The sequence below is a fragment of the Dermacentor silvarum genome, chromosome 2, assembly GCF_013339745.2.
Source record: "Dermacentor silvarum isolate Dsil-2018 chromosome 2, BIME_Dsil_1.4, whole genome shotgun sequence".
Taxonomy (NCBI): Eukaryota; Metazoa; Arthropoda; class Arachnida; order Ixodida; family Ixodidae; genus Dermacentor; species Dermacentor silvarum.
Window position 1 is genome coordinate 200,950,129 of NC_051155.1, and position 25,582 is coordinate 200,975,710.

The 25,582-nt window shown below is 46.1% G+C and overlaps 1 protein-coding gene across 2 annotated transcripts; it reads right to left on the minus strand.

Annotated features, from left to right (window-relative positions):
- LOC119442446 (semaphorin-2A-like) lies at positions 1 to 25,272 on the minus strand. 2 transcript variants are annotated; one of them, XM_049663133.1, is made up of 10 exons: positions 24,951 to 25,272; positions 22,971 to 23,091; positions 21,130 to 21,294; positions 18,467 to 18,588; positions 14,744 to 14,867; positions 13,241 to 13,304; positions 10,842 to 11,188; positions 8,286 to 8,413; positions 7,194 to 7,338; positions 1 to 339 (listed from the first exon to the last, which is right to left on the minus strand). In XM_049663133.1, the coding sequence occupies exons 1-10, from the start codon at positions 25,065 to 25,067 to the stop codon at positions 275 to 277; spliced, it is 1,398 nt and encodes a 465-aa protein (XP_049519090.1). In that variant the 5' UTR covers positions 25,068 to 25,272; the 3' UTR covers positions 1 to 274. The 2 variants fall into 2 exon arrangements, with proteins under 2 accessions (XP_049519090.1, XP_037563262.1); XM_037707334.2 differs by lacking the exons at positions 1 to 339; positions 7,194 to 7,338 and having other exon boundaries at positions 8,303 to 8,413; positions 10,777 to 11,188.
- Between the last annotated feature and the right edge of the window lie 310 nt (positions 25,273 to 25,582).

Here is a 25,582-nt window from a genome sequence, read left to right on the forward strand (position 1 = left end):
AATACGGTACAAGTACATTTGTTTGCAAAATAACAGGCATTAAAAACTACCGAGTGACCATATAACCGTACCATGTGAAAGGTACTTCTAATAGTTCGTGGCATGCATCGAGCGCAGGCTGAACTGTACAAGACTTCAATTCTGCTGTAGCTACGGTGGTGACAAAATTAAGACGGGTGGGAAACTGAAGTGCCATTTACACGGCGAGGACATGTCATGTTTATGCACATGGTTAGTGTGGTAACAAACGTTTATAAAATATCGCAAGTTGCAATTATGGAAAACAAATCCGGTTGCGCCATTCATCTTCAGCACACCCGTGAAGTGGAAGCGGTGGCTCTGGAAAGTAAAAAAAAAAAGATGGTGTAAGAGTGGCACGTTGTATACAAAAGAAATGCAAATTCTGTTAAATTGTAGGTTAAATTAGCAATTTACATCTACTAACATTTGTGTTTAAATGCTTCGAGAGCGGAGACGAGCATGACAAAATAGTGCTAGAAAGAAACTAACTATCTTGCGCATGAAATTACGAGTTAAGATTTGAAACGTTTCCCGCATCAGTAAGTACCTTTGTGCGCTAAAATAAAGTTATATGATTAAGCGTTTTCGGTAAAAAGAAACATTGAAAAAGTAACGCCAAATTCATTTTTGGAAATTCGGGTTTAACCGAGAAATATCAGCAGTACAACACAGTTCGGCACAGAAATACACGGACCATCACGGCAACGCCAACGGCGACGAGTAAGGCGGAAATTCGCCTGGAGTGTCCATATAATTTCTATTGAAATAACAATGAAAATCCCACACACTGTGGTAATGAATGTAATTCGAATTGTTAAGCACATATAGCTGGATATATTGCATGGTTTGGGGTTCTTCCAAGTGTTACTAGATGGTGCAACGTGTCCGCGTAGGATTTGCAGTTGTGTTTAGGGTGACCATGACGATGGCATGACGACTCATTTTTGCACTCGCCAAACCCGTTAAGCTCAATTCCCACGTGGGGGGTTTTTTTTTGCGTGAGAGAGACGAGCGACGGCTTATAGAGCGACGAAACGGGCCGTCGTGCGAACGGATTGCTTGGTTCTGGAAATCTAGAATTCATCGCTCGTCCCCCGAAAGTGCCACGAGCGACTAGCCAACAGCGCAAAGCCGGAACAGGATTTACATAATTGACATAATACCGGTTGTCGCATGGAACGAGCGAACAACTGTATTTTGAAACGTCCAAGAATAAAAAGAAAACCTACTGCAAGACCTCCACAAACATTTTATACATCTATGTGCAGCAAAACAAATCAACACAAATTATTAAAGCATGCGTCACACCAGTTTCGGTGGGTACTTGCTGTCCTCATACCGGCAACACCGGGAGACGTCGCTCAATGTCGTCGCTCACGTGGGGTTCGACTTGTATAGGCGACGAGTGGACGTGACAGCCATTTCCATCGCGTCGCTTGTCGCAGTCGCGCGCAAGATCGCTTGCATGGGGTTTACACCTCACGACATTGGGCAATACCGAAAGTAATGTACCAGGTAAATTGGACCGATTTCAAAGGCGAAGCTAGCTGCCACAGAGAAGGATGGGTGGAACTTTGCGGGCTCTTGCCCGAGGGAAGGAAGTTGTCTTGTGACGTCATTAGTCATGACCCACGCGCCAAACGCCTCAAAGCCCTTGCTTGAACGTGGGAAGGTGTCTCGTGCCATGTGTGCGTCTGTTTCATAATTAGTAGAGCATTTGGTTGTTGCGCTGGGGGACCCTTGTTCAGATCCCACCATTGAACACGTCATTTCACTTATTGAGCGACAGATTTGTGTGAGACCCCTCAGGCGCCGTGGCTTAGCGGCTATAGTTTTGCACTGCCAAGCACGAGGTCGCGGGATCAAATCCTGGCTGCGGCGGCCGCATTTAGATGGTGCGAAATGCAAAAACGCCCGTGTCCCGTGCACTGGGGGCACGTTAAAATCCCCTGGTGGTCAAAATTAAAGCGGAGTTCGCCTCTACGGCGTGCCTCATAATCAAATCGTTGCTTTGGCACGCAAAACGCCAGAATTCTTTTTATTGCGATAGCAATTATATGGACACTTCCACCGGATTTCTGCCGTCGGCGTCGCCGTCGTCGTGAGGTTCCGTATAGATAAAATCTTCGCCGCGCGCCGTATGCCCGAGCGGAAGCGTGCGGGGACGCACGCTGTCACGGAGAGCGAACGCACTCAATCTTCCACGCGCAATCAAGGCAGCGGGAATCGAGCGCCGGAGGGAGCGGAGGGGGGGGGGGGGGGCATTTCTACTCTGCCAACACCGCGCTCGTCGCTCGCTCGCACCGTCTCTTATTTCCACACGGCTCTGACCTTTATGCGCTGTGCATTCGCCGCTCAGTTTCCGTTGAAGCGATAGACCGCACGTACCTTCGCCCGCTGCGCCGTATATGCGCTTGCTGCCAGCGTTTTGACAGTCGTTGTCTGCAGTCATTCAGTGTGATCTATTCATGTTTGTTTGTTTGTTTGTTTGTTTGTTCACACCACAGTTAGTAATAGTCGGGCCACATTTTCCAACGCACGCTACACATGCAATGCTGCCCAGATCGGCAGTGCAGCGCTACAGGTGTGTCCCTTCGCACGCGCTGCCCACGGGCAGCGCTTCCCATCAACACCACCGTTTCACACGCGCCTTCTCGTGGTCATCGAGTCTCTCTTCATGTCGGTCTACTTACGCCGCAGCACACCTGCTTACTTAATCAGCTCATGTTTACTACAATTCATATTACTACCAAAGCCGCTCACCTTACTTCGTATGACATTGCTGTGTTGCTATCGCATTCATTGCTTCGCCCTTAGGGCGAAACTGTGACATTTTTTTCATGGGAGACCTCTGCTGCGCCTACATGGAAATGATGATGTTTATTGGCATCCCCTTTGAAACGGGGCGGGAACAAAAAGTCGCTTAGCCTGCTTCATTTAATCAGGGTTTAACGCGATAGCGTTTAGGGCCCCGTGTCGCAGAAAATCCGGCGTCGGCGTAGGCATTGGCGCCCGCGGCCGAGAAAACCATCCCCAACCACGTTTCCTCGGAATTTTGAGAATGCCAATCCACAAACAAATGCAATGAAACAAAACACCCACAGCGCATGCCTTTTATGTTTATTCTTCTCAGACTGAAATATTAAAAGTGCGAAACAAATACGGGTAACCTGAAAATGATGTAATTTCTTTGGCGCGGTTGTGCACTATATATCTCCGGGATCGGCCCACGCATGAGGCCGCGTTTCCACCAGGAAGCTCTCCTACGTGCATAGCATTCGCCGCCAGCGTTTGCCAGTAACCATTACGGTTGCATAAGCTGCAGTCTTCGGGAACCATGAGTAGCAGTCATGGTTCACCATGACTGCTACTCCATGGTAGCAGTCAGTCTTTGAATGCTATCACGTTCCACTCTTAAAAGCGAAGCTTAAGCGTCCTCCCAATTTTACCACATCACTATCTAGTCTTTTGCCTATCTGGTCCCAATCTTAACTTTCGCATTTAAAACTTCTATCACTATATTGTACCATTACCTGCACTTGCGATGACTCCAGTTTCATCAATCTGCTCCCTGCTTTTGTTTCCACCAATACTCTAATCGTCTCTTAGTCATCTCGGCTGCTGACCCGTTAATATTTCCATCTTCTTTGAATCCCAACGCTTCTGGAAGGTGGCCACTTCCTGCGGGCTTGCTGGATGAATATCTTGGCATTCCATTACGATGTGCCGAATCGTTTCCGGGCTTTTTTCGCACATGCCTCATCCTGTGGTTCATAAATGCTCCGGTATGTTTCTATCCTCAGGCAGCCAGCTCGGGCTTTAAATAGCAAGGCACTCCCCTTTGCGTTATCATACATATATTTCCTCCTGATTTCTTTCTTGACGTTTCTGTAACTCTCCATCGTCAGACATTCTTAGCGCTTCGTTTCTTACGATTTCATCATCATCAGCCTGTATTTATGTCCACTGCAGGACGAAGGCCTCTCCCTGCGATCTCCAATTACCCCTGTATTGCGCTACCTGATTCCAACTTGGGCCTGCAAACTTCCTACTTCATAACCCCATCTAGATTTCTGCCGTCCTCGACTGCGCTTCCTTTCTCTTGGCACCCATTATGTAACTATAATGGTCCACCGGTTATCTACCCTACGCATTACATGGTCTGTCCAGCTCCATTCCTTTCTCTTAATGTGAGCTAGGATAGCGACTACCCCCCTTTCTCTCTGATCAGCACAGCTCTCTTCCTGCCTCTTAACGTTTGCCTAACATTTTATTGCGATAGCAATTATATGGAGACTCTAAGCGCATTTATGCCGTCGGCATCGCAATCGTCGTCTTCGTCATCGCCGTGAGATTCCGTATAAAGTCGAACGGCGATAAAATCGTCGCCGCATGCCGTACGCTGTGTGTGCGAGTGAACGCGTACGAGGGTGAGCCGGCAATGGCGGCTCAATGTAGCGCACGCGAGGGAGGAAGGCAGGCCGGAAGCGCGCGGTCTTGTTTCGCGCGCGAGGCACGGGTGTGAGGCGACGGAGAGGGACAGGGAGGGGGGTTGCATTCTGCTCCGTTGGCTGCTGCTCACAGCGCGGCTCCGCGGGCGCCGTATCTTGAAAGCGATCTGCGATGTGGGCGAAGTGCGCGCCCGCGCGGGCCTCATCTTCAAAGGGATCTGCGATGGGGACAAAGTGCATGCGCCAAGTGCCGGTAGCTTCGTATGCGCTTTGCTTTCGACGTTTAGTTCACGTTAAAGCGAGACGAGAGACAGCGCGAAGGTCAATTTGCCCACTGCTGCTGGCGCGCTTTCTCACTCCGGCGTTTTCACAGCGAGTTTTCGCGGTCATCGAGCGAGATGTGTTCATGTTACATGTGCGCGCGTGACACCATGATCGTCTATTTAGTTAGTAAGCGAATGTTTACAACTTTACACGGCCCAGTAAACTACTATCCTTGCTTCCTATAGCTCTCTACTAATTTGCTATCGCTGTCTATGCTTCGCCTTTCGGGCGAAACTGCGACTTTTTATTACGGTTTATCAGGGACTAAATTGGCCTAAATTTAAATCGAATTTATACTTAATGCAGACGGTAATGAAACTCTGCAAGTACGCATAATCGCTGTTAATTGCAGTGGTTGCGCTTCTCCATGCGTCTGTGGCGTAATGGTTTGAATATCGGGATTCTACCCGCCGTGGTTGCTCAGTGGCTATGGTGTTGGGCTGCTGAGCACGAGGTCGCGGGATCGAATCCCGGCCACGGCGGCCGCATTTCGATGGGGGCGAAATGCGAAAACACCCGTGTACTTAGATTTAGGTGCACGTTAAAGAACCCCAGGTGGTCCAAATTTCCGGAGTCCCTCACTACGGCGTGCCTCATAATCAGAACTGGTTTTGGCACGTAAAACCCCATAATTTTTTTAATCGGGATTCTGTACTAGAGGTCCTGTGTTCGAATCCTGCCGTTGGACAATTTTAATAGTGCTTATTCAGATATTTACAACGCATTACTCTCTTAAAAAATGATCACTCTGCAAAGTCACGAAGCCATTTAAAGCCAGAAGGACGAAGTTTAGGCAAATCCGTGTACTATACCTACATCAATCCCCTGCTGGCTGATCTGTTCTGCTTGCAGCTCCCGCAGACACTAGCGCCACAGTTTGCTCTAGCAATTGTGTGAAACTGTATGCTTATAGCCATTTGCAAAATTTTAGTTGGAGCTACGAGTGCTCTTACATGGTTCCAGAATCTTTTTGCGGCGCCTTTATCTTTTTTTGCGAATGTCATGCAACTTTAACTTGTACGTTTAATCTTTAGTTGCACTAGTTCGCTCGCCAATCTTTTCTTTTCCCGCAACTTGCTCCTTCTAAGCAGTACCTCTTCTTCGTGTAATCCCAGCGTTCTCGAAAGTGGAGGCAGCCTGTCGCCACCTGGCGTTCTAACTCACAACGCTGAGCCAGGTGCGCCACGTGGTAGCAGAGATCGCATGACGTCACGGCGAAATACCGGCTCATAACGCAACCAGCTGTGGCCTGAAGGCCGGCCCCGGTAAATGAAGACCACTCAAGCAACCTCGGGGAAGTTGATATAGAATGATTCGCCCTAAATGCGAAGGGCGGCCATCGCATATAAACGTAGGAAAATGCCCCTGGAGTTGCCGAAGAAATATATACTTTCATATGAATAAGCAGCAATAAAAGACGATCGAGCTGATGCGAAAAAAAAAAGTTAAAACCCAAATTCCGTCAAATATACAATTAATAAAGAGTGTCGCACGCACGCACGCACGCACGCACGCACGCACGCACGCACGCACGCACGCACGCACGCACGCACGCACGCACGCACGCACGCACGCACGCACGCACGCACGCACGCACGCACGCACGCACGCACGCACGCACGCACACACACACACACACACACACACACACACACACACACACACACACACACACACACACACACACACACACACACACACACACACACACACACACACACACACACACACACACACACACACACACACACACACACACACACACACACACACACACACACACACACACACACACACACACACCACACACACACACACACACACACACACACACACACACACACACACACACACACACACACACACACACACACACACACACACACACACACACACACACACACACACCCACACACCACACACACCACACACACACACACACACACACGCACGCACGCACGCACGCACGCACGCACGCACGCACGCACGCACGCACGCACGCACGCACGCACGCACGCACGCACGCACGCACGCACGCACACGCACACGCACACACACTTCGAGAATTCTGGTGTGGCTGTATATCAGCGCCACAATACTTTCAGCGATGCGGTGAGTTATAAGATGTCGTGGCATGCGCAATAATTTTGCATTTTCATTTCACGCCACCCCGTGACTACCTCTAAAACAAAGCTTGTTATGTTGCGTTTCAGTTCATGTGTCTTTTCGTACCGAAGAAAGCTCATTAACCCCACTTATGAAATCAACTTGCTTGACGCTGCCCGATGTCCTCTTTGGCTGTTACGCCGAGACAATCAAGTCAAAGTTCTGACTGGAACTCAAATGTATGACGTAAAGAAAATATCCACTTCGCGGAAATGGATTTGTTTTACGTACTCGCTGCTGTGAGGTAAGCAACGGGCGCCGTTCCACCCGCAGAAGGGATCCTGCACGCAAGACGCGCAGTCCTATGGCGTCCCTCGCAGGCATCCAGGCGGTACTGATTGATCCCGCCGTCAAAGAACACGTACAAGCTGCGGTGCTGCGCATAATTAAAATATATAGCGCTTGGTGCACGTCTACTAAAACAACTCCCTCACCATTTCTCGGTAGACCAATTCCTGGTATGTGCTATCAGTTTTGCATAATGGTGACGTATGGAGCGACGCATCGCGGGCGTTCTGCCCGCTGGCTTAGCCAATCAGCGTCCAATGAAAGTGATGTCTCCGAAAGTGGTCGTCTGTGAATACCACTCTCGTATAATCATTACGTTGAGGCTGACATGTCAGCCTCAACGTAATGTGTGTGTTAGGGCCACATTTGTGAAGTTGCGTTTAGTTACGGTCATACTAGACATGCGATTGTCTTGCCCGGCCGCTTTTGGAGAGAGGCTGACAGTATAATACTGAGAGATGTACCATGGGTGTACTTATTCATCGTCACTACCACGTGACATCGTTTATATTATTATGCTCTCCGCTATCGTTGTGTTTGACTGCTCTTTGTTTTTTCTGGGCACCAGTTCGCCCAATAAAGAGTTACATTCGTGAATCACAGTTTTCTTTACTGTTTTCTTCACCGTCACTACAACGCGAAAGCTTTTTCCTTCTTTTTTTTTTTTTTTTGACGGCGCATTTGGGTCAAGTCCAGAGGCAATTATTTGCGCCATGAAATTATTTGTAAGTAAGCGAAATTTGCACATCGTAATGTGATACTTCTGTGCTATAGATATATACGCTGATCTGCTCCAGCACATGATGCCATTATCTTTTAAGAAAACGCGGCGTTCCTGTTAATCCTAGGCTTGTGGGCAATTTCCAATTGCAATCCACGCCTTTCCTGAAAGCACGTCGCGATGGTTTACACGGAGACAAGTGAACTAGAAAGTTGGTGACAGACTTGGCTCGAGAAAAGTTATAAAGCCAAGGAATACAACTGCAGAAAGGATGCAAAGCATGCAAGAACCAGAGTTTTGGAGTGAATATATACCACCAGTGAGACCAGCATCTTTCGTATCGGTTCATCAGTGGCTCGGAAGGAGTCCACCAGGTGGCCAGAAGTCGGCACTCGGTCACCGGTGGACTGTTCTTCGGCCAGCTTCAGCACGCTACCGTCCTCTGGAAAGCGAGAACGTCCACTTTGGTTGCTCTAATGGACGCAGTTGAGAGCTGCGATATCTGTTCTAGGTGCAGAGCTACGAATTTGTTAACTTAGTGCTGCTATTTTTTTTTCGAACTTATCATTTTTTGAAAATTATATTAAAGACATTCAGGCCCTAAATCGAAAATTCCACTTCCAACAGTCACTAGAATTTAACTTTCTCTCTCAAATGCAACAAATTTCATTAAAATCGGCTCAGTGGTTATCTCACAAAAGCGCTTCTGCGTTTTACATGTATTTGAATAGGAGGCATCGGAGTTGGGCTCGAGCTAAGGCTTCCTCTCAATATAGCGCAACAAGTATTCTCACAGGCTCCCACTGACCACTGGCACTCATTGGTCTCTATACTACTTGTCAGTGCAGCGCCATGCTCTCAGTGAGAGCGAGCACTCATTACCCACTCACTGCCTTTTTAAAGTGTTAGCTTAGCTCGTTCCTCAGTTTTACGCCGTTGTTGTCGTTGGCGGCGTCGCCGTCCGCAGCGCAAACCACATTAGAAGTGCGCCCAGATTGTTCGATGCCTGTGCGAGTAGAAGGTGCTTTCACTAATAGGAGAAGAGTGTTCGGTTACTTGACGCAAAGCTCGGTTTCGTGCAACGCCACCAGATGGTGTTGGGCTACGCGCGACAGCAACTCATGCCCATAGTCAAGCAATATAAATACCTAGGCGTATACATACACGAAGGATTGACTTACTCAAGCAACCACCAAGATAACCTGAAAATAAAGGGGAAGCGGAACGCAGCAACTATGAAACATAGAGCACTTTGGGGCCTCAATAAATATGAGGTGGGGCGCCGAACCTGGAAAGGAGTAATGGTGCCAGCGCTTACGTTCACAAATGCAATTCTCTGCTTAAAATCGGATATCTTGTCGGCATTGGAAGTTAGCCAAAGATCGGTAGGCCGGTTGGCTTTGGGAGCCTGCGGCAAAACCACAAATGAGGCAGTGCAGGGTGACATGGCATGGGCCTCTTTTAAAGTGAGAGAAGCGCAGGGCAAAATTAGTTTTGAACAAAGACTCAGGAACATGGATCAAAATTAATGGGCGGCTAAAGTGCACAAGTATCTGTACCTGAAAAGCGTGGGCACAGAATGGAGGAAGAGGTAAAGAAACTTGGCAACCAAGTAGAGGGACAATTGAAAGTGTAAATAGTCAACCAGGAGTCATCAGAAAGAAAGTGAAAGAAACAGAGACAGTGAATTGGATGCAAAAATGGAAACAAAAAAGACCACGGATATTTACAAGAATGAGAAGAAAAAATTAGGAGGAAAAGTCTCTATTATAACACGAAGGGAAGTGCTTTGCTATTTGAGGCTCGAGCCGGTTGCTATTAAGGACAAAAACATACTGGAGCAAGTATTCTCAACTATACGACGCATATGTATGCTGCAGCGAAATTCCGGAGACTACTCAGCACAACCTAATGGAATCCGAAGGAATTAAACCAGTGAGACCCGTAGGTAACGCAAACCTTCTAGAAGCGCTCGGATTTAAAGTGGACGGAAACATCAATTGGTCAATAAGCAAGAGACGTTTAGAGTATTGGTGAGAAAGAAAAAAAATCAGGAAAGAGACTGATACGACTGGATCCGTTACACGCATACGTAGTGGTACAATGCAGATAGAGAAGTTTTGAGGAAGCGAAAAAAAAAAGATTAAGAAGATGTATACAAAAATGCTAGAATGAAAAACCTGTATAGCATATACCTGAATAACTCAAGCCGGCTAGGCGACTATTTGTCCCCGGCCCGTTTCAAAGGGGATGCCAGTGAATCCTCATCATCATGACGGGCGGCAGAACCCACCAATTGTGCCTGCGGTTATATCGTGAAAGTGGTGCCGTGGTGCGGTCACGTCGCGCCTTTCCTTATGGTGAGTCGGTGGCAGCACGCTCATTTGCCGAGCGTAGCGGCAGTGAAATTTCATGGAGGAAGGAGGGCCATCATAACCCTAAGCTATTCGGCGATCTAGAGAGTGGGAACGAAAACGGCCAGCCCACACCAAAGCTAACGCTTAAGCATTCACGTTACACACTGGTAAACTTCGCGTGAGTTTTTTTTTTAAGCTTCGCACTTTGTCAGCCCACCTGAGCCACGCTCTGCTGCCGGCCTCTCTCGGCTCAGTCTCTGTCACGTGCTTGACTAAACTGACCAGAACAACACTTGTAACTGCTTAATGCCTGTATAGAAAAACAATTGAAATAAGGAGAGTAATTTGGGTGATATGGCCGAGGTTCATGACTAAAATGCAGCACAAATCACCAAAGTTCGCGTTTGTAGTCTTTTTCTTGTAACCGCAAACTTTTTTTTTTTTTTACCTTTCCGCACTTCGGTGGTTTGCGCCGTGTTTTCAGTCACGAACAATCAGATGGCTCCCGCGCACCTGTGGCCACGTAACAGACGAGCCAAGTGCCCCAGTCTTCTTGCAGCTCGAACGCCACCAGACTACTGAAGACGACACCCCGGCGCTCGAAGAATGTCCGGTTGTGACGCTGCGGTGCCTGGTCCGCGAGCAGCGGGTGATCGGCCAGGAAGCGAGGCCCCTCGAAGCCCAAGGTCCGAGAGTTCAGCGGACAAGAGGTGCCCGGACGCTGGGTGGGCACATTCTTGGCCCTCTTGCACACCGCGTACGTGTCCCCGCGGTACGGCTCGAAGAAGTCGCTGCTGCTGAACACGCGTCCGATGTCGGCCATTCGGAAGGCGCATACGGCCGATTGCGGGTAGCGGTGGCTGCGGGTGACAAGCTACGCTGAATGCGCTGGCACGGTGTCTCTCAACGTCCAGTCAACTATAGCGGTCGACCGAGCTCGGGTACTCAGACTCGAGTTGACTAGTCATATATTTAGAGAACCGGAAGGAATGAGCGGGCTCATTGCCGATAGCTGACGGTGGACTCGGGCTATGAATCTGGGGTTTAATTCACAAAGCTTCTCGTTCGTAAGTACTCTTTGTCGTTGGCCGGGCTCTTTCGCCAATAATATGTCCAGAGTCAGTATTGCCTGAAATTTTCTCTTACGAAAAATTCTAGTGCAAGAGCTTTTCGTGAGTACGGGCCCTGGGGAATATCTGGAGTGTCTGGGGACTCACTGATCAACGATTCACAGGGGCACATACCGGGACTAGTCAAATCGTGAACCAGTCAGCTATTGCATAAGCACCATAAATGTTTTACGCGGTGACCTTCCGGTCGCTGACCAAGCCATACGTTTAAGACCATACATAATTAAAAAAAAAAACGTTGCTGTGGCAGATAGCGTAATTGTAGTCTATGAGCTGGATTACTCGAAGCGGGGCACACACATTGTACTCCGTGTACTGTTTGCGTGCGCTCTCTCCAGTTCGGTCCATTCGTTGTTCTTGCGCAAAATTTCTAGCTAGTGGATAAGCCTTGCGAACTCAGTGGCTGCAATTCGTAAATTGCAGCATGTGCCTTAAATAGGTTAATTAAAATGGTGATTGCTGATTTTTGTTGTTTAGTTGATTATGCATTAGAACTTATTGTGCAAGTAATGTCCACCTCCTTCAGTGATCAAGCTCACTGAGTAGAATTATATATCTGCCACATGGGATTAATGAAAATTCTGCACGAAAAAAAAAAAAACAACCAACGGCAGAGTACGCAATCGAGTGCGCATGTTATTTTCTTTCGCTTAGTTGTTTCCACAATAAATGACACTTTAATGTAAATATACAACCCTATTTGAATTGAATGACGCCTGCTATTGCGGCTGCGCAGCAGCGGACTTTTCTTTCAGTTCTATTATATCTTATTTAGAATTTATTAGAGACAATGAAAGTTGAAACAGATGGAGGACGCTTATGCTTCGCCTTTAAGAGTGGAACGCGATAACGTTATCGGGAGCCGTTCGCATCGCATTTCTCTTTGAGTAGGCTTCACTGCAACATAGAACGTGGAAAGCCAGCTTACAAAACCAAGCTTACACCGATCCCCTTAAAGTCGGCTTCACGTTTAAACGGAAATGCATTGCTTGAAAGATGTTTTTCTAGGGGCAATATAAGTCATCTTATATAAAAATGTGAATGCCCTAGGACCTTTCCTTATTATTTTATCAATTGATTGCTATTGCCCCGACGCATTAGGCAGGCCAAGTCCTAATTTGAACTGCCGAGGATGCGAGTGCCATCTGGATAAGATTTTCGCAAGTAGCCTACCCGAGCGCGCCGCTGTTAGTATGGTAGAAATGCTGGCAAAAGGGGTTTGTGTTTAAATTTCCTCGTAACAGAATCACGTTTTCTCGTGCATTGAAATAACAGTCCGACGCCACCATGTCTGTAGGTTGTAGTTAAGTTGTACTTTACCACTTTTCTGACGGATTTCACTATGAGAAATTCAATTTTTGTTCACTAACACCTTGCACCACGCGGAAGGCCTGCGCGGTCGGTGTGGTTCGGAATGATTTTCTCCTGCACTAACACCTTGCACCACGCAGAGGGCCTGCGCGGTCGGGGTGGTTTCGGGATGATTTTCTCCGCCACGGACGCCGACATCCACGCCGAAGCCGAATTTTCTGCGACATGGGGCCCCGCTATCGCGTTAAAAAGGGGCCTACAGGTGCTCCCAAGCAAGAGATGGCAGCTTACCCGCATTCCTGAATAGAAGGGCATCTAACTGCTGTATTCTGACACTAACAACTTAGGGGTCCCTGTCGCATATTCCACTCATATCGAGAGCCATTGCATACTTGCATACCTGCATGTCTGTCGGCCATGGAGCATAACTAAAGCCCGAGTGAAATTTCGCCATTGTACAGTTCGGCTTACGTGACAGTGACAAAGACACCGAGCAGCAAGCCACCCTCCAAGTCAGGAACCAAGTAAGCGTCACCTGTGAAGAAAGAACATTAATGCAACAATGCAACAATGCAACAACGCAACAAACAAACAAACAAACAAACAAACAAACAAACAAACAAACAAACAAACAAACAAACAAACAAACAAACAAACAAACAAACAAACAAACAAACAAACAAACAAACAAACAAACAAACAAACAAACAAACAAACAAACAAACAAACAAACAAACAAACAAACAAACAAACAAACTAACTAACTAACAAACAAACAAACAAACAACAAACAAACAACAAACAAACAAACTAACTAACTAACTAACAAACAAACAAACAAACCAAACCAAAACAAAAAGGTCATGATTCGTTATGAATCGAAAAATGCCTCGACATGTATTTTTTTACCGAGTTCCAGCCCAGTTTTATTTGTTGTTCTTTGTACTGTGTAGAGTAAAAGAAATGCGACATTTAAGAAAATTAGATGACCTATGCAACAAAGAACAGCGAAGCTGTCGCATTCTCCCCAAAATAGGGTATCATGCTACCACTACGCAATGCGCCTTCTAAGCATGTTACCGCGACGAGCGCTGCTCAGGTGATATGACATCCTCCGCCGCAACTGAGTGCATCCAGTTCCAATTAACACGCTTAAATAAATATTATCGATCCCGTAAAGCAATTTTCGATTTCAAGTGATTTTCTTCCTGTCACCTTTCTTACGTTCGTTGTTCACGCCGGGGTTATTGTTTTAAGTATGAACCGACTAGCCCAAGGAGCAAGCAGCTATGCTACGCAATGTTCAATATTAATACTGCGATAAAGTGGAAGCTTGGGCGAGTTGGTGATTCAATATCGACACGACTGCAACACCAGCGCCTGTGTTGTGTCCTTCCTTCTGTCCTCGTCTTTTGCGATGTACAGTCATGTCGATATTAATACTGTAAACGGTTTGAACATTAACTGTGTAAACTTTCAGTTTGAAATCTTATTTCTCTGCCCGCAGCAACAACTTCAAAATAATATTCACTCATTTACTAGCCATCATAGTGTCCTTCACCGCAGTTTGTTAATTTCTGTGCTGCCTATATGCGCGCCACATATTTAATTTATTCCCATACAGGCGCTGTGGAACGTTTCCAGTGTCCTCGCGAAAGTTTCTGTCGGTCAGATTTTATTTACTTCTCTTATAGAAATTTAGTTCCTCATCGGCCCTCTTTATCGTTTGCAGCGCTCTGCATGAGTTTGATGTTTTGAGTTGAATCAGCATGCTAGACCCGACATGGCCGTTGGCAGACACATGACGGCACCAAATACGCGGCTCGACGACAGTCGCGGTCACGCGTTCAGTGCTTCCGCAACTGGCAAGGACTGCACGTGGCAGTTAGAGTGTGTTAAGTTTCACTGTGGCTGTACTTCTCAGATATAGTGCACACCGTAGTTTCGTGAAGAGCTTAGCACGACACTGCTCACGTATTTCGTCGTAGCTGAACAATTGCGAGTCCGATTTTCGGGGGTTCGCCGTGTCGAGGCACCGGAGACGGAGCTTCATGAATGAGGTCCACCGGCGTTCGCTGATCCCGTGCCCAAGGTCGTTCTGCTCGCAAGCGCGAAGACGAGACGTTTAGCTGCACGTGAAGCACGCAAAGCAGTTTCAGTTCGTCATAGGGTTTACTTCTGTATAACTTCAGTCGGCCGTCATCATACTTCTGCCGGCACGTCCCTTGGACGAAGCTCTTGCTTTGTGCGAATTGAACTCCATGGGTGAAACAGTCTCCTCTGACCTCTAAGTCTAATGAAATATGTTTGTGTTCGGCAGTAGTTGCAGTGCCACTGGAGGTATATAGCGTCATTTTCATATAAGGCCAGTTGCCTCGTGAATGCAAATAAAAGACGCGGCCTGTCTTATCGCTCGTAACTTATCGCTTCAGATTCCTTATTGCTCGGTCCCTTCATCAAGTGGCTACATCGGCGGAGCTACATCCGTCTATTTCTCTCTCTCTCTCTTTTCCGTTGTTGCATCAGCATACGTGCTGCAGGTATCTACGGAGCATAATGTATGTTGTCCTAACACACGTATAGATCATTTACGATCAAACTGGATTTAGTGTTCTTCTTTTGTAAATTAAATTACTAGTGACCCTCGAGCCAATTCTCTTCCCCGATGGCTGTAACATTGTTTTTGTGCTCTTGAGCTCATAGAGGAGTGCTGTGATTCCTTCTCACCCTGCGGCACCAATAGAATTATATTTTCTTGAATTGGTGCTCGTTTTAATCTCCCGCGCATCTTCAGTGTTCTCTGCCGTAGTCAGCGTCAGTTAGGGCTTACAAGAGCGAACCCAGCTCGCCGTGGACTACAATACCAGAAGAAAAGCTTCTCCAAATCCCTCCTGGCCACGTCGTCTGGCAGTGCGCACGCGTAGTTTTACCAAACATTTATGGAAACTACCACATAATAAGCCAGCTTGGCAATAGAATTGCGCTTTAATGTGAGGAACCAATTCATCGCAAGATTTTGGAGTGCATTCGTTATCCCGCAACATGATTGCGTAAAATGCTCGAGCACTTGTAACTGCTACTGAGATCACGTATGCAGATTATTCCAAACATTTTTATGTCCACTGCAGGACGAAGGCATCTCCCTGCGATTTCCAATTGCCTTTGTCTTGCGCTAGCTGATTCCAACTTGCGCCTGCAAATTTCCTAACTTCATCACCCCACCTAGTTTTCTGCCGTCCTTGACTAGGCTTCCCTTCTCTTGGTACCCGTTCTATATATATGGCTGACAAGAGGCGAGGAACAAGGAGAAGTGGAGAGAGTTTCTGTGGGGCCGAGCTAGCGCAGTGAAAGTGGACAGTGAAAGTGAACGTGAAAGGGTGGTGCGGTCGATTGCGATTGGCTCGCTTCCCCTTATTAGCTTGCTGTGGCTGGTCGAAAATGTACGGTGGCGTGCCTAGGAACGCTAAAAATGCCGCTATAATGAATCATAAACGAAGAAAAGTTGGCAGAGCGACGGGGTACACGTGCCGAAAAGGCTCGATAACATTATACTACCATGAAATAATGTTTGTTATACGCAGGTGATTCCATTCTCCCCGGTAAACTTGAGTATAGCAGGTGCCAGAGCGATCGGCTGGCAGTCATCTATTCCTTTCGGAAAAGGGCAGCCTCAGGTTATCATGAACACATTTTAGCTTTGTTCTGCATATTAATGCATCACATTAAAGTGGTGAGCTCTCGAGGTTTTGTGACGTCGTGTGACAGAGCTCTAGGCGAAGTGGGCGCAGTCTAAAAAAAAAATTAAAAAAAAAACGTGACCGATATAAGAGGGCTAATGGTGAAAAAGGCTTAGAATCGTAAATAATTATTTTTCTTTTGTTCAGAGTAATCATGCATAATCCTTGTGTACACATCATTTCAGATGGGGAGTTCTTATGGCTTTCGTGACGTCGCGTGACAGACAGACGAAGTGGAGGCGGCCCGAAAACTTTTGACCAATCGTGGAGGGCTAGTGACCGAAGTGAAATAGAAAAAGATTGACATAGCTTTACGATATAGTGACCCAGCTGCATGACTTAATGTAACCATAACACTGCTGTAAATGGCACGCGAAATTTGCTTTTGTTACGTGTCATGGTTCAACGTACGTTTGGTGCTTAGCCAAGTAGAAAACAACGCTCTTCGAGTTGTGGAAATCATTCGTGGGGCACAATGTGCGTGCTTTTGATTTCTTTGTCTGCCCTTAGCCAGCGCAAGACTACGCGCCACGTGCATATGTGCAAGAAAAATAGACGTATGGTTCAGCACAAACCTTCCTTCTTCATAGTTCAGAAGCATCAATGCCCTCACTTCTAAAGAAACAGCAAACTGAGAGAAATGTCGAATGCTGGTGTCTTTCTTTGCTACAGACTATAAACTTGAAGTTGTAATTTATGTAATACAATGTGAATTTGCGTTGTCTTCGACACGATAGGTCACATGCCACAGTTCACTCACCACCACTCGTGTCGTAAAAACCTGAAGAAAAACGAAAATGAACTGACTCGGCTGTTGTCAAAATAATGAGTGTGAAAGCTACGCAGACCTTACGCTGACGCTGGGTTTCTCCCTAATTATCTCTGTATTTATTATGTACATGAAGATTCTCCCGCTTACGTTGTGTTGTGGGTGTAGTTGTTATTTTTTTATTTATTATTGTAATTTCTGTCTCCTCTTGGTAAACTTGCGCATGTGCCATGCGGCCAAGTTATAATACTACATGCAGCCTATTGCCATAGGGTAGTATAAAATGCACTGCACCGAACCAGTTTGCGAACCGCTTAAGTTTTGCCAACTGGTTCGCGAACCATCAAAATTTTAATTTCTCCGGACCAAAAGTGGCCCGGGACGAAATCTGAACGCGTTATACCCGAAGCGAACCGGTATATTTTTCGGTTCGACGCTCTAGCTATCACATTAGTAAAGTAGAGGCTTAGAATTGTTGGTTCGTCTGCGACGAATTAAAAACCGCGAACACACCATAACGGGGACAGGAGCGTAGCACCATGGTGTTATTTCTGCATGTCTCCTCGTGTCCTTTTGGGCGCCTTGTTTCGTTCGTCAAGGTTATGATACCTCTTTCACATCTGCCAGTAATGGAAGTAACCAAAACAACAGCCGATGAGGTCTGTGCCTCTTCGTTTCTCTGTATAGTCACTTTCATTCTAAGGTGGCACTGTGGTCGAAGGTGTATAGGTGGCGCCACCAAGTCGAGAGCGCAGCCATGAGAACGAACGCGTTATTGCGAAACGCGTCTTTCAAGTCTCGTGCACCGAGTCCCGAGCAGTTTTGGCCAGTGCTGGTCTTGCAGCTTCCACTCAAGCGATCAACAGTGGTTGCTGCCCTGTCAAAGACAAGTCTTCTTGTGAAACGGTGGCTAGAGCGACATTTCTTTTTCGACCTCCGTTGACCACATAAAGTTTGATCACTTAAAGTCCTACCGTGACATTCTGTATTGTTTGAGCTTATGCTGAAGTGTCACATGACCGTGTAACAGACTCTAGTACCTATCAAGAAGTACCGATTTTCGGGGAGACTGTGTCAGTTCCATCTAAACGTGGCATGCACACTAAGCTGATTCAATTAACACGGCTGCCTCCGGTACAAGGGGAGGCACAGACCTCGAGCTCGATACCGGAGTCAATGCACGTACAGTACCTTGCAGAGTCGTGCCAGAGTTGAGACGGTGCGGGTGCCGCAGGCCATGCGCTCCACGGCTTGTTCGCGGAACACGAAATACACGTGCTCCCGCAGTGTGAACGCGCCAGCGGAGCTGGGCTCTGCAAGCAACAAGATGGGAGCTGTATAGCGGTGAGGCTCAGCGATGAGTGTTGCCATTTCACCGTAACTGACCTCAATAAATCGCGAACGACACGTGCGCGTTTCCAACTTCGGTTGTGACATCTGCGGCATTCGAGTAGCAGGGACGACACGGATTGAATATTCCTTCCGAAACATGTCTTGCCTGGCCATTGACCATGGGGATCTATCTATCTATCTATCTATCTATCTATCTATCTATCTATCTATCTATCTATCTATCTATCTATCTATCTATCTATCTATCTATCTATCTATCTATCTATCTATCTATCTATCTATCTATCTATCTATCTATCTATCTATCTATCTATCTATCTATCTATCTATCTATCTATCTATCTATCTATCTATCTATCTATCTATCTATCTATCTATCTATCTATCTATCTATCTATCTATCTATCTATCTATCTATCTATCTATCTAGCATAATTTTCTTTCGCTACTTGAAAGAAATCTACCTGCCTGTCACATATGAAGAGTATTTCATTAATCATCATCATCACTATCTTCCTATGTTTTTGTCCACTGCAGGACGAAAGCCTCTCCTTGCGATCTCCAATTACCCCTGTCTTGCGCTAGCTGATTCCAAGTTGCGCTTGCAGATTTCCTAATTTCATCACCCCACCTTGTTTTCTGTCATTCTCGACTGCGCTTCCCTTCCCTTGGCACCCATTCTTTAACTATAATGGTCCACCGGTTATCTACCCTACGCAGTACATGGCCTGCCCAGCTCCATTATTTTCTCTTAATGTCAACTTTGATTGATTTCATTAATGTATATACACTTTAATATGTCAACTTTGATTGATTTCATTAATGTATATACACTTTAATAGCTCGCTCTTTTGCGTAACATATTAACAGCGGAGATGTTTAAGGCCGAAGTTGAACCCTGCCCAGCGTTGATCAGTTTTGCGAAGCGCGCGCCAGCTTCAGGTGGTCGGAGAGTGGCGAGGATGAGAGAGGGAGAGCACGCGCCGAGCGACAGGTGGGTGGAGCCAAGGAGAGAGAGACGGCGTCGTAGCGGTGGCGCGACGCTTTCCGGGGAGAGATATGGGGGAGGGGGTCTACCGAGCAGTATAAAAGCGTGCACTGTCGGCGCAGAGCATTCCGACGTTCGGCGACGAGTATGGCGACGACGAAGAAGCAACTGTCTCCGGAAGAAGAAGCGGCGCGGCAGGAAAGACGACGGGAAGCTGCTCGAGCCTGGGCCCAATGATGACGTGCCGACCCAGAGTTCCGAGCAAAGGAAGCCGAGGCTAAGAGAAGGCGAAGATCCAAAGACCCCGAGTTTCGAGTGAGGGAGGCGACGTCGCGGCAAAGGTACGAATACACTCATCGGGAAGTAAAAGCCAAGTTGAAGCCACCAGCTTCGCTGTTTCAACAGTCTTCGCGACATTAAGTAAGTGAAGCTGCGCTGATTTTACATGATGCTCTGTGCTAGTGCGACGCATTCTTACTACTATCAGCAGTGGTCGATCAAGGAATTTCACTGGAGTCAACCGTTCGACAAGTGGACTTGTCTTCGCCAGGACTACTTGTCACCGTGACGAAGAAAGGTCTACTCGTCGAAACGTTTGCTGCAGCGACGTTTCTTGTTCTACCAGTGTTCGTCACTTCGTCTGTGTCTCCCTGTGATCCTCTGTCTTGTATAATTACTGTTACCAATAATACGTTTTTTTCTATAATATAACCGCGTAGGTATAAGCCAAATCATTTTTGTATAAAATTACGAGTTTTGTTGTCACTTTTCCTGCAGTGTGCTCTAGTTATGTCACTCCTTTTTTGTAATAATCTGCACTGTAAGTGATAGTATATATAAAATAAATAAATAGGAAATGAATAATTAAATAAGTACCGAAGTTCTCAAGATGTTAAATAAATGTATATTTGAGACACGACGTTAGCTAACATGACGTTAGCCTTTAAATTCTGTACGCAAACTTGGGCTAGCCTGTTTTTGATTCGTGAAAACAGAACGTAAAACAAAAGTCACGTGCTCTTGAGATTGTGTGTGTTTTGTTAGTTCCTGCTAAGTTGAACGTGTGTGTCATACTGATATAATGATTGTGCAGTTTGTCACTGAGCCTCTTCCGTCCCATTTGCGACCGCGTTTCAATGGGAGCGAAATGCAAAATACTAGCGGAGGCGCGCGCATCGAGGCATCCTACAAAAGACGCTGATGTACCGTGCTTTTGGTGCACGTTAAAGAACCCCAGGTGGTCAAACTTGATCCGGAGCCCTACGCTACGGCATTCCTGATAGCCACGGTGTTGCTTTGTGACGTTAAACCCAATCAATCAATCAATCAATCAATCATTCAGGGGTTTTTATGCATATTGGTTTTTGCGAAATAAGGGATTGTAATAGTGACATTCAACTCTACTGGTACACCATACTTTAAACCTTCCTGACAGACAACGACGGGACCCCGGCGAGCTGACGTCAGCGCATCGCGGAGTAAGCAGCGCGGTGGGGTGCGGGGGTAAACTTACCGTTCAGTATATTGATGTCACCCAGTTGGGTGCTCAGGTCGCGGTGAACGCGCGAGCCTTTTCTCGAGTCGAAGATTTCCGTCCTCGCGAGCACGTAGGTGTTGCCGTACTCGTCCAGTGCTCTTAGGGCGACCACGAACGAAGTACCTCTCTCGGGCTCGTCTTCTGCACGAAGGGACACACATACAGAGTGTGAACGGCCTCGACACTACGAACCCATTCTTGAGTTGTTAAAGAATTTAAAAAGGAATACGAAGAAAGCTTTCAGGACCGCGACTGGTACGCCGAAAGCAGAGCATGAAGAGCACTGTTGCCACGTGTGTGCTGCTTTATGCGTTCGTCCACTCGGGGCATAAGGTGCACCCTTAGTGATTGCTTTATGCCCTTATAAAAGCAACGCACGGAAATCGTGTCATATTGTTATACGTTCTCAGCGACGCCCATGTTACATGTTCTAGAACTCGGGCAAGCAAACCCATTAAAAGTAATTATAAACCAAGGGCAATCTTATTCGCACAAGCGATTAAGTAAAGTTTACTCTTTCAAAGTACAGTCACAATTTTTAGTAGTTCTGTCTACGCTTTCTTGACACCCTAAATAATTCAGAAAATGTTTTGTTTCCAGAGTGTTCTTATTTAAAAGAATATTGCGGCAGAACCCATATATATATATAATACGCGGGTATTAGTATATAAGATAATACACGGGTTAGATTCCGCCCTAGCACCGGAGGAATATCAAATATCTTTTTTTTGCCACTGAAGAGCGGCCCGTACCCAGTGGCACATACTAACACACACATATGTATATAAATAGGTAGATATATAAATAGACAGACAGCCCTCGAAAAGTGGGTGAAGTACCCTAAGAATGCTAATCGCATTAATAAACGGATGTTTATCTTCTATATAACCCCGGTAGCCCTAGAGATACAAGGCGCGGTTTAGACTGAAAACCTTCAACACAAACGGTGATTGGGTCCCTATTGGCACTAGGTCGGCAATAGTGTTTTTAACAAGATGGAACTATGTAAGTGCTACAAAGTGTGCGTGAAGGTTTAATTTTTTGGCATCTTTACTTATAATCGGCCTTAAGGTACTATCATTTACACATCGTTCTTCCTTCGTCATCCGCACAGTCACTCGGTGGTCTGACGAAGAGAGACTACGAAACTTTGATGAATATCTTGTCACAGCGGTTTGAGTAGCCAGCTCGCACCACCTAACCCTGCAACGTTGGTTGGTTTCGCCTGTAAAGAGTCTAATCCTAAAGGAAGAAAGAACCACTGATGTCAGGATACCAATTTCGTCAAATTTAGACGACACGTTAGAGGGGGCAGCTAGCGATGTGTGACGTTGCTGTCTTCAGTTAATCATTGCCACATGTAACGAGTAACTGAAGTAACGGCCACGTATTGCTTGCTTCAGCGACCATATACTTCTGGCCCTTAAAATTAAGAAAACCAACGCCTTGAGCAATTTTTTTGTTTTTGATTTTCATTTCTCTTGCCTTTGGTCACAGAAATAATTTTTCATTTTGAAGATGGCACACTTTCTCACTGATGAAGTCTAATATTCCAAATAGACGATAAAATCCGGTACTTTCAATCACTCCTTTGACTACTGTTGATGTGTACAAGAGCTGCATGAATGAATAAATAATCTTTATTAGGAATGGGGATGACTTCGGTTTAGATCGGGGGTGTGTGCGGATGGCGACGGCTCAGGTAAGGGCAGCTTATAGTTAATATCAGCGCTGGTAGTGGGCGTTTGGGCTTAACACAGTAAAACACGCTTTCTTCAAAGAAGCGCTCGTATACATCTGAACGGCGACCGACTCACCAACCCACAATGCCGAGGTGTTCTGACGGATGTTGTAAGGACACCCGATGGCCTTGCCTGTGTTGTTGTCTTGCTCGATGCGTACCTGCTTCTCCACTGGAAGCAGTGTCAGGTCGTCAGCCTGCGAACCGCACGTCACATGACGCTGCATGTCATACTTAACCCGTGGCGGGCTAAAAATCTGGTCATGCTCTGGCAATTCACAGACTCGGGCTCCCGTCAGCCAACTAGGAACGAGGAATAGCAGAGCAAGAAGAAAGGCTTGCCGAATGTGTGCCGTTAATTCTTCTGCGATCCTTACATTCAGTAGATAAGGTGGTTAGCCGCGGACAAGGTGTTTATTAGTTCTGCTTCCTGATTTGCTAAACACGGAATATAGGTAAACACCTTCGATTTCAGGCAGAGTCTAACTTTCCTAATTTATGTGAGCCCAGGCGGCTTTCCAACAGTTTGCCTTAAAGTCGATTTCGTCAAAAAAGATGCCTGTATGCCAAGCTACCAATATGTATAATTAGATACATGCACAATGGAAGCCCTTTAGCATCCAAAGGATAATACTGGTGAAATATGTGCCTGAGCCCACTCTTACGAATGCAGCATACACTTCAGCGAGCCGCAGTTGAGATATTGCACTTTTAGTATGTTTCAACGCATTTTGGTGCATAAAGCTTTGAGTAGCAAGCTTACCATTCGACTGACCAATATTAAAAAATTTTTGCAATTCACTGCGACTCATACTGCGTCACCGCGTTTTGTTCCTTTCACCAGGCCAAAATGAACTAGAAGGCTAACATATCGACTAACAAAAGCTAGAATACAAAGGAAACGGGTCATTTGAAACAAAAAGGTTAAGCACCGCTTCATGGCTTGTTTGTGAAATTAAGCAAGTGATGTGTCGCAGTAAATGGTTTCTGATTATTGCCAACTATTTCATCGCTCTAACAGCTGTTAAGAACGCGCATTCCGGACAGGTTTCTTTTCTAGAGAACTTGACCTCTGCCCTATAATAAACCATAAAAGCAATGCTTGATTTGTACAAGTACTCTGTTGCGGACTAGCTGGTTCATACGGAAAAAGTAACGTAGTGCGCAATAATCACCAAGAAGAACAAAAAGAGAGGTAGTTTAGGGCGCCGACTACCAACTTTAATTGCATGAAACGCTTCTTACAGATAGCGAATGCGATAAGTATGCCTTTATATTGCCTTTCTGGCGTTTTGTGCAAGAAATTTCGTTTATCTGCGCTCTATCCTATCGCTTTTTCTGTCCTTATTGTTGAGTTTTTCACAGTACATTATTTTTTGAGTTGATTTGTACCTTTCGCGTATCAACTTATACGCAAACCGAAAATGAAGGGCCCAAGATGTAATGCGCTCGAATTCAACCTGCTGAATTGTATCTTGAGTGATGCCACTTGTATATGCATTGCCACAATACTTCCCAACTTTGCTATTTTGTAACCCCCCAAAATAGAAAATACTTCAAAACAGTGACTGTAACATTCCTGAAAACCGCGTACGTGTTTTCTAGGTTAGTCTCAAGTGTCACTCCCAAGCGCTTCGACATACATGTTACCCTCTGGATTCCAGTAAAGGAAACCGCAAGTTGCAAGGTGAAATTTGTTCACGGGCAGTTGAAGAAGAAAATTGAGTTGGGTCGCTGCAGATGAGCAAGGTTTTTTTGTCTTCGTTTCTAAAGGAAAGTTTGAATCGAACGCCTACACGCCGTGAATGAGAGCGTAAAGGAATCCAGGTCAACGACTGCTAAGGAATAAATAAAAATAAAAATAAAGAAAACAAGGAAAGAGAAATTAAGGCATCACCTTGCTAGAAAATTTCAGCTTGAATTGCCTTGACCCGACTGTATACTTCGTCCAGTATTTGTTGGCGCTATTTGTTATGAAACTTCGTCCATAACCTAGAATTGTGAAGGTGTTTACTGAATTTTTCTTTACGGCTCCGCCGTCGTGAGGCGCACTTACTTGCACTTGCCAGTTGGTGGGAGCCAAGGAGTTGGTCCCACAGATGTACAGGGCGCTGCCACCGAGGATCGGGTGCACCTCGCGTATGTGGTTGCGGCAGTCCACTTCCGTGCCCATCTGCGCCACTGATCGTGCTGCTCAGTTTGACCACGTTCTCAGTTAAGCACTGGAAGAAGGCCTCGTCGGCTGACGTTACGATGAAAGCAGTTGCAGACGAGTTAATCGTATGACAAGGTTTTCACGCGAAAGGGTCGATAATTCGTGGGTCGTTACTACTGACATAGTTAACGAGTACAACTAAACGTTTCAGGCCCATGCGATTTCATTCAGAATCACATTTTAAGAGTCCGCAAAAATGTACCAATAAAAATTTTGCATAGCAATACTGCTATAAATACAAAGCCCACACCTTTATTTCCATATGATCACAATGCTGCTCGCACCATACAAATTTTGCTTTGTGTGTAATATCTCAAAAACTTCACTTTTAGGGTCATCAGAACACTTGACGCTATTCAAAAATTTCAGGTAGAAAAATACTTTTCGAATATTTTTTAAAATAGTTTATTGAGCCTGAAAAAAGGCAGCCCAATGCGAACTATGTTAGAAACGAACAAGCGTAGGTCTTGTGA

Coding starts and splice junctions, on each gene's coding strand:
- LOC119442446 (XM_049663133.1), bottom strand. CDS start 25,067: ATGGGCACGGAAGTGGACTGCCGCAACCACATACGCGAGGTGCACCCG. Junction 8,414..10,841: donor CGTCTGTTACGTGGCCACAG/GTGCGCGGGAGC, acceptor CTCGCTTTCCAG/AGGACGGTAGCGTGCTGAAG. Junction 340..7,193: donor TGCTTACCTCACAGCAGCGA/GTACGTAAAACA, acceptor TTTACTTTCCAG/AGCCACCGCTTCCACTTCAC.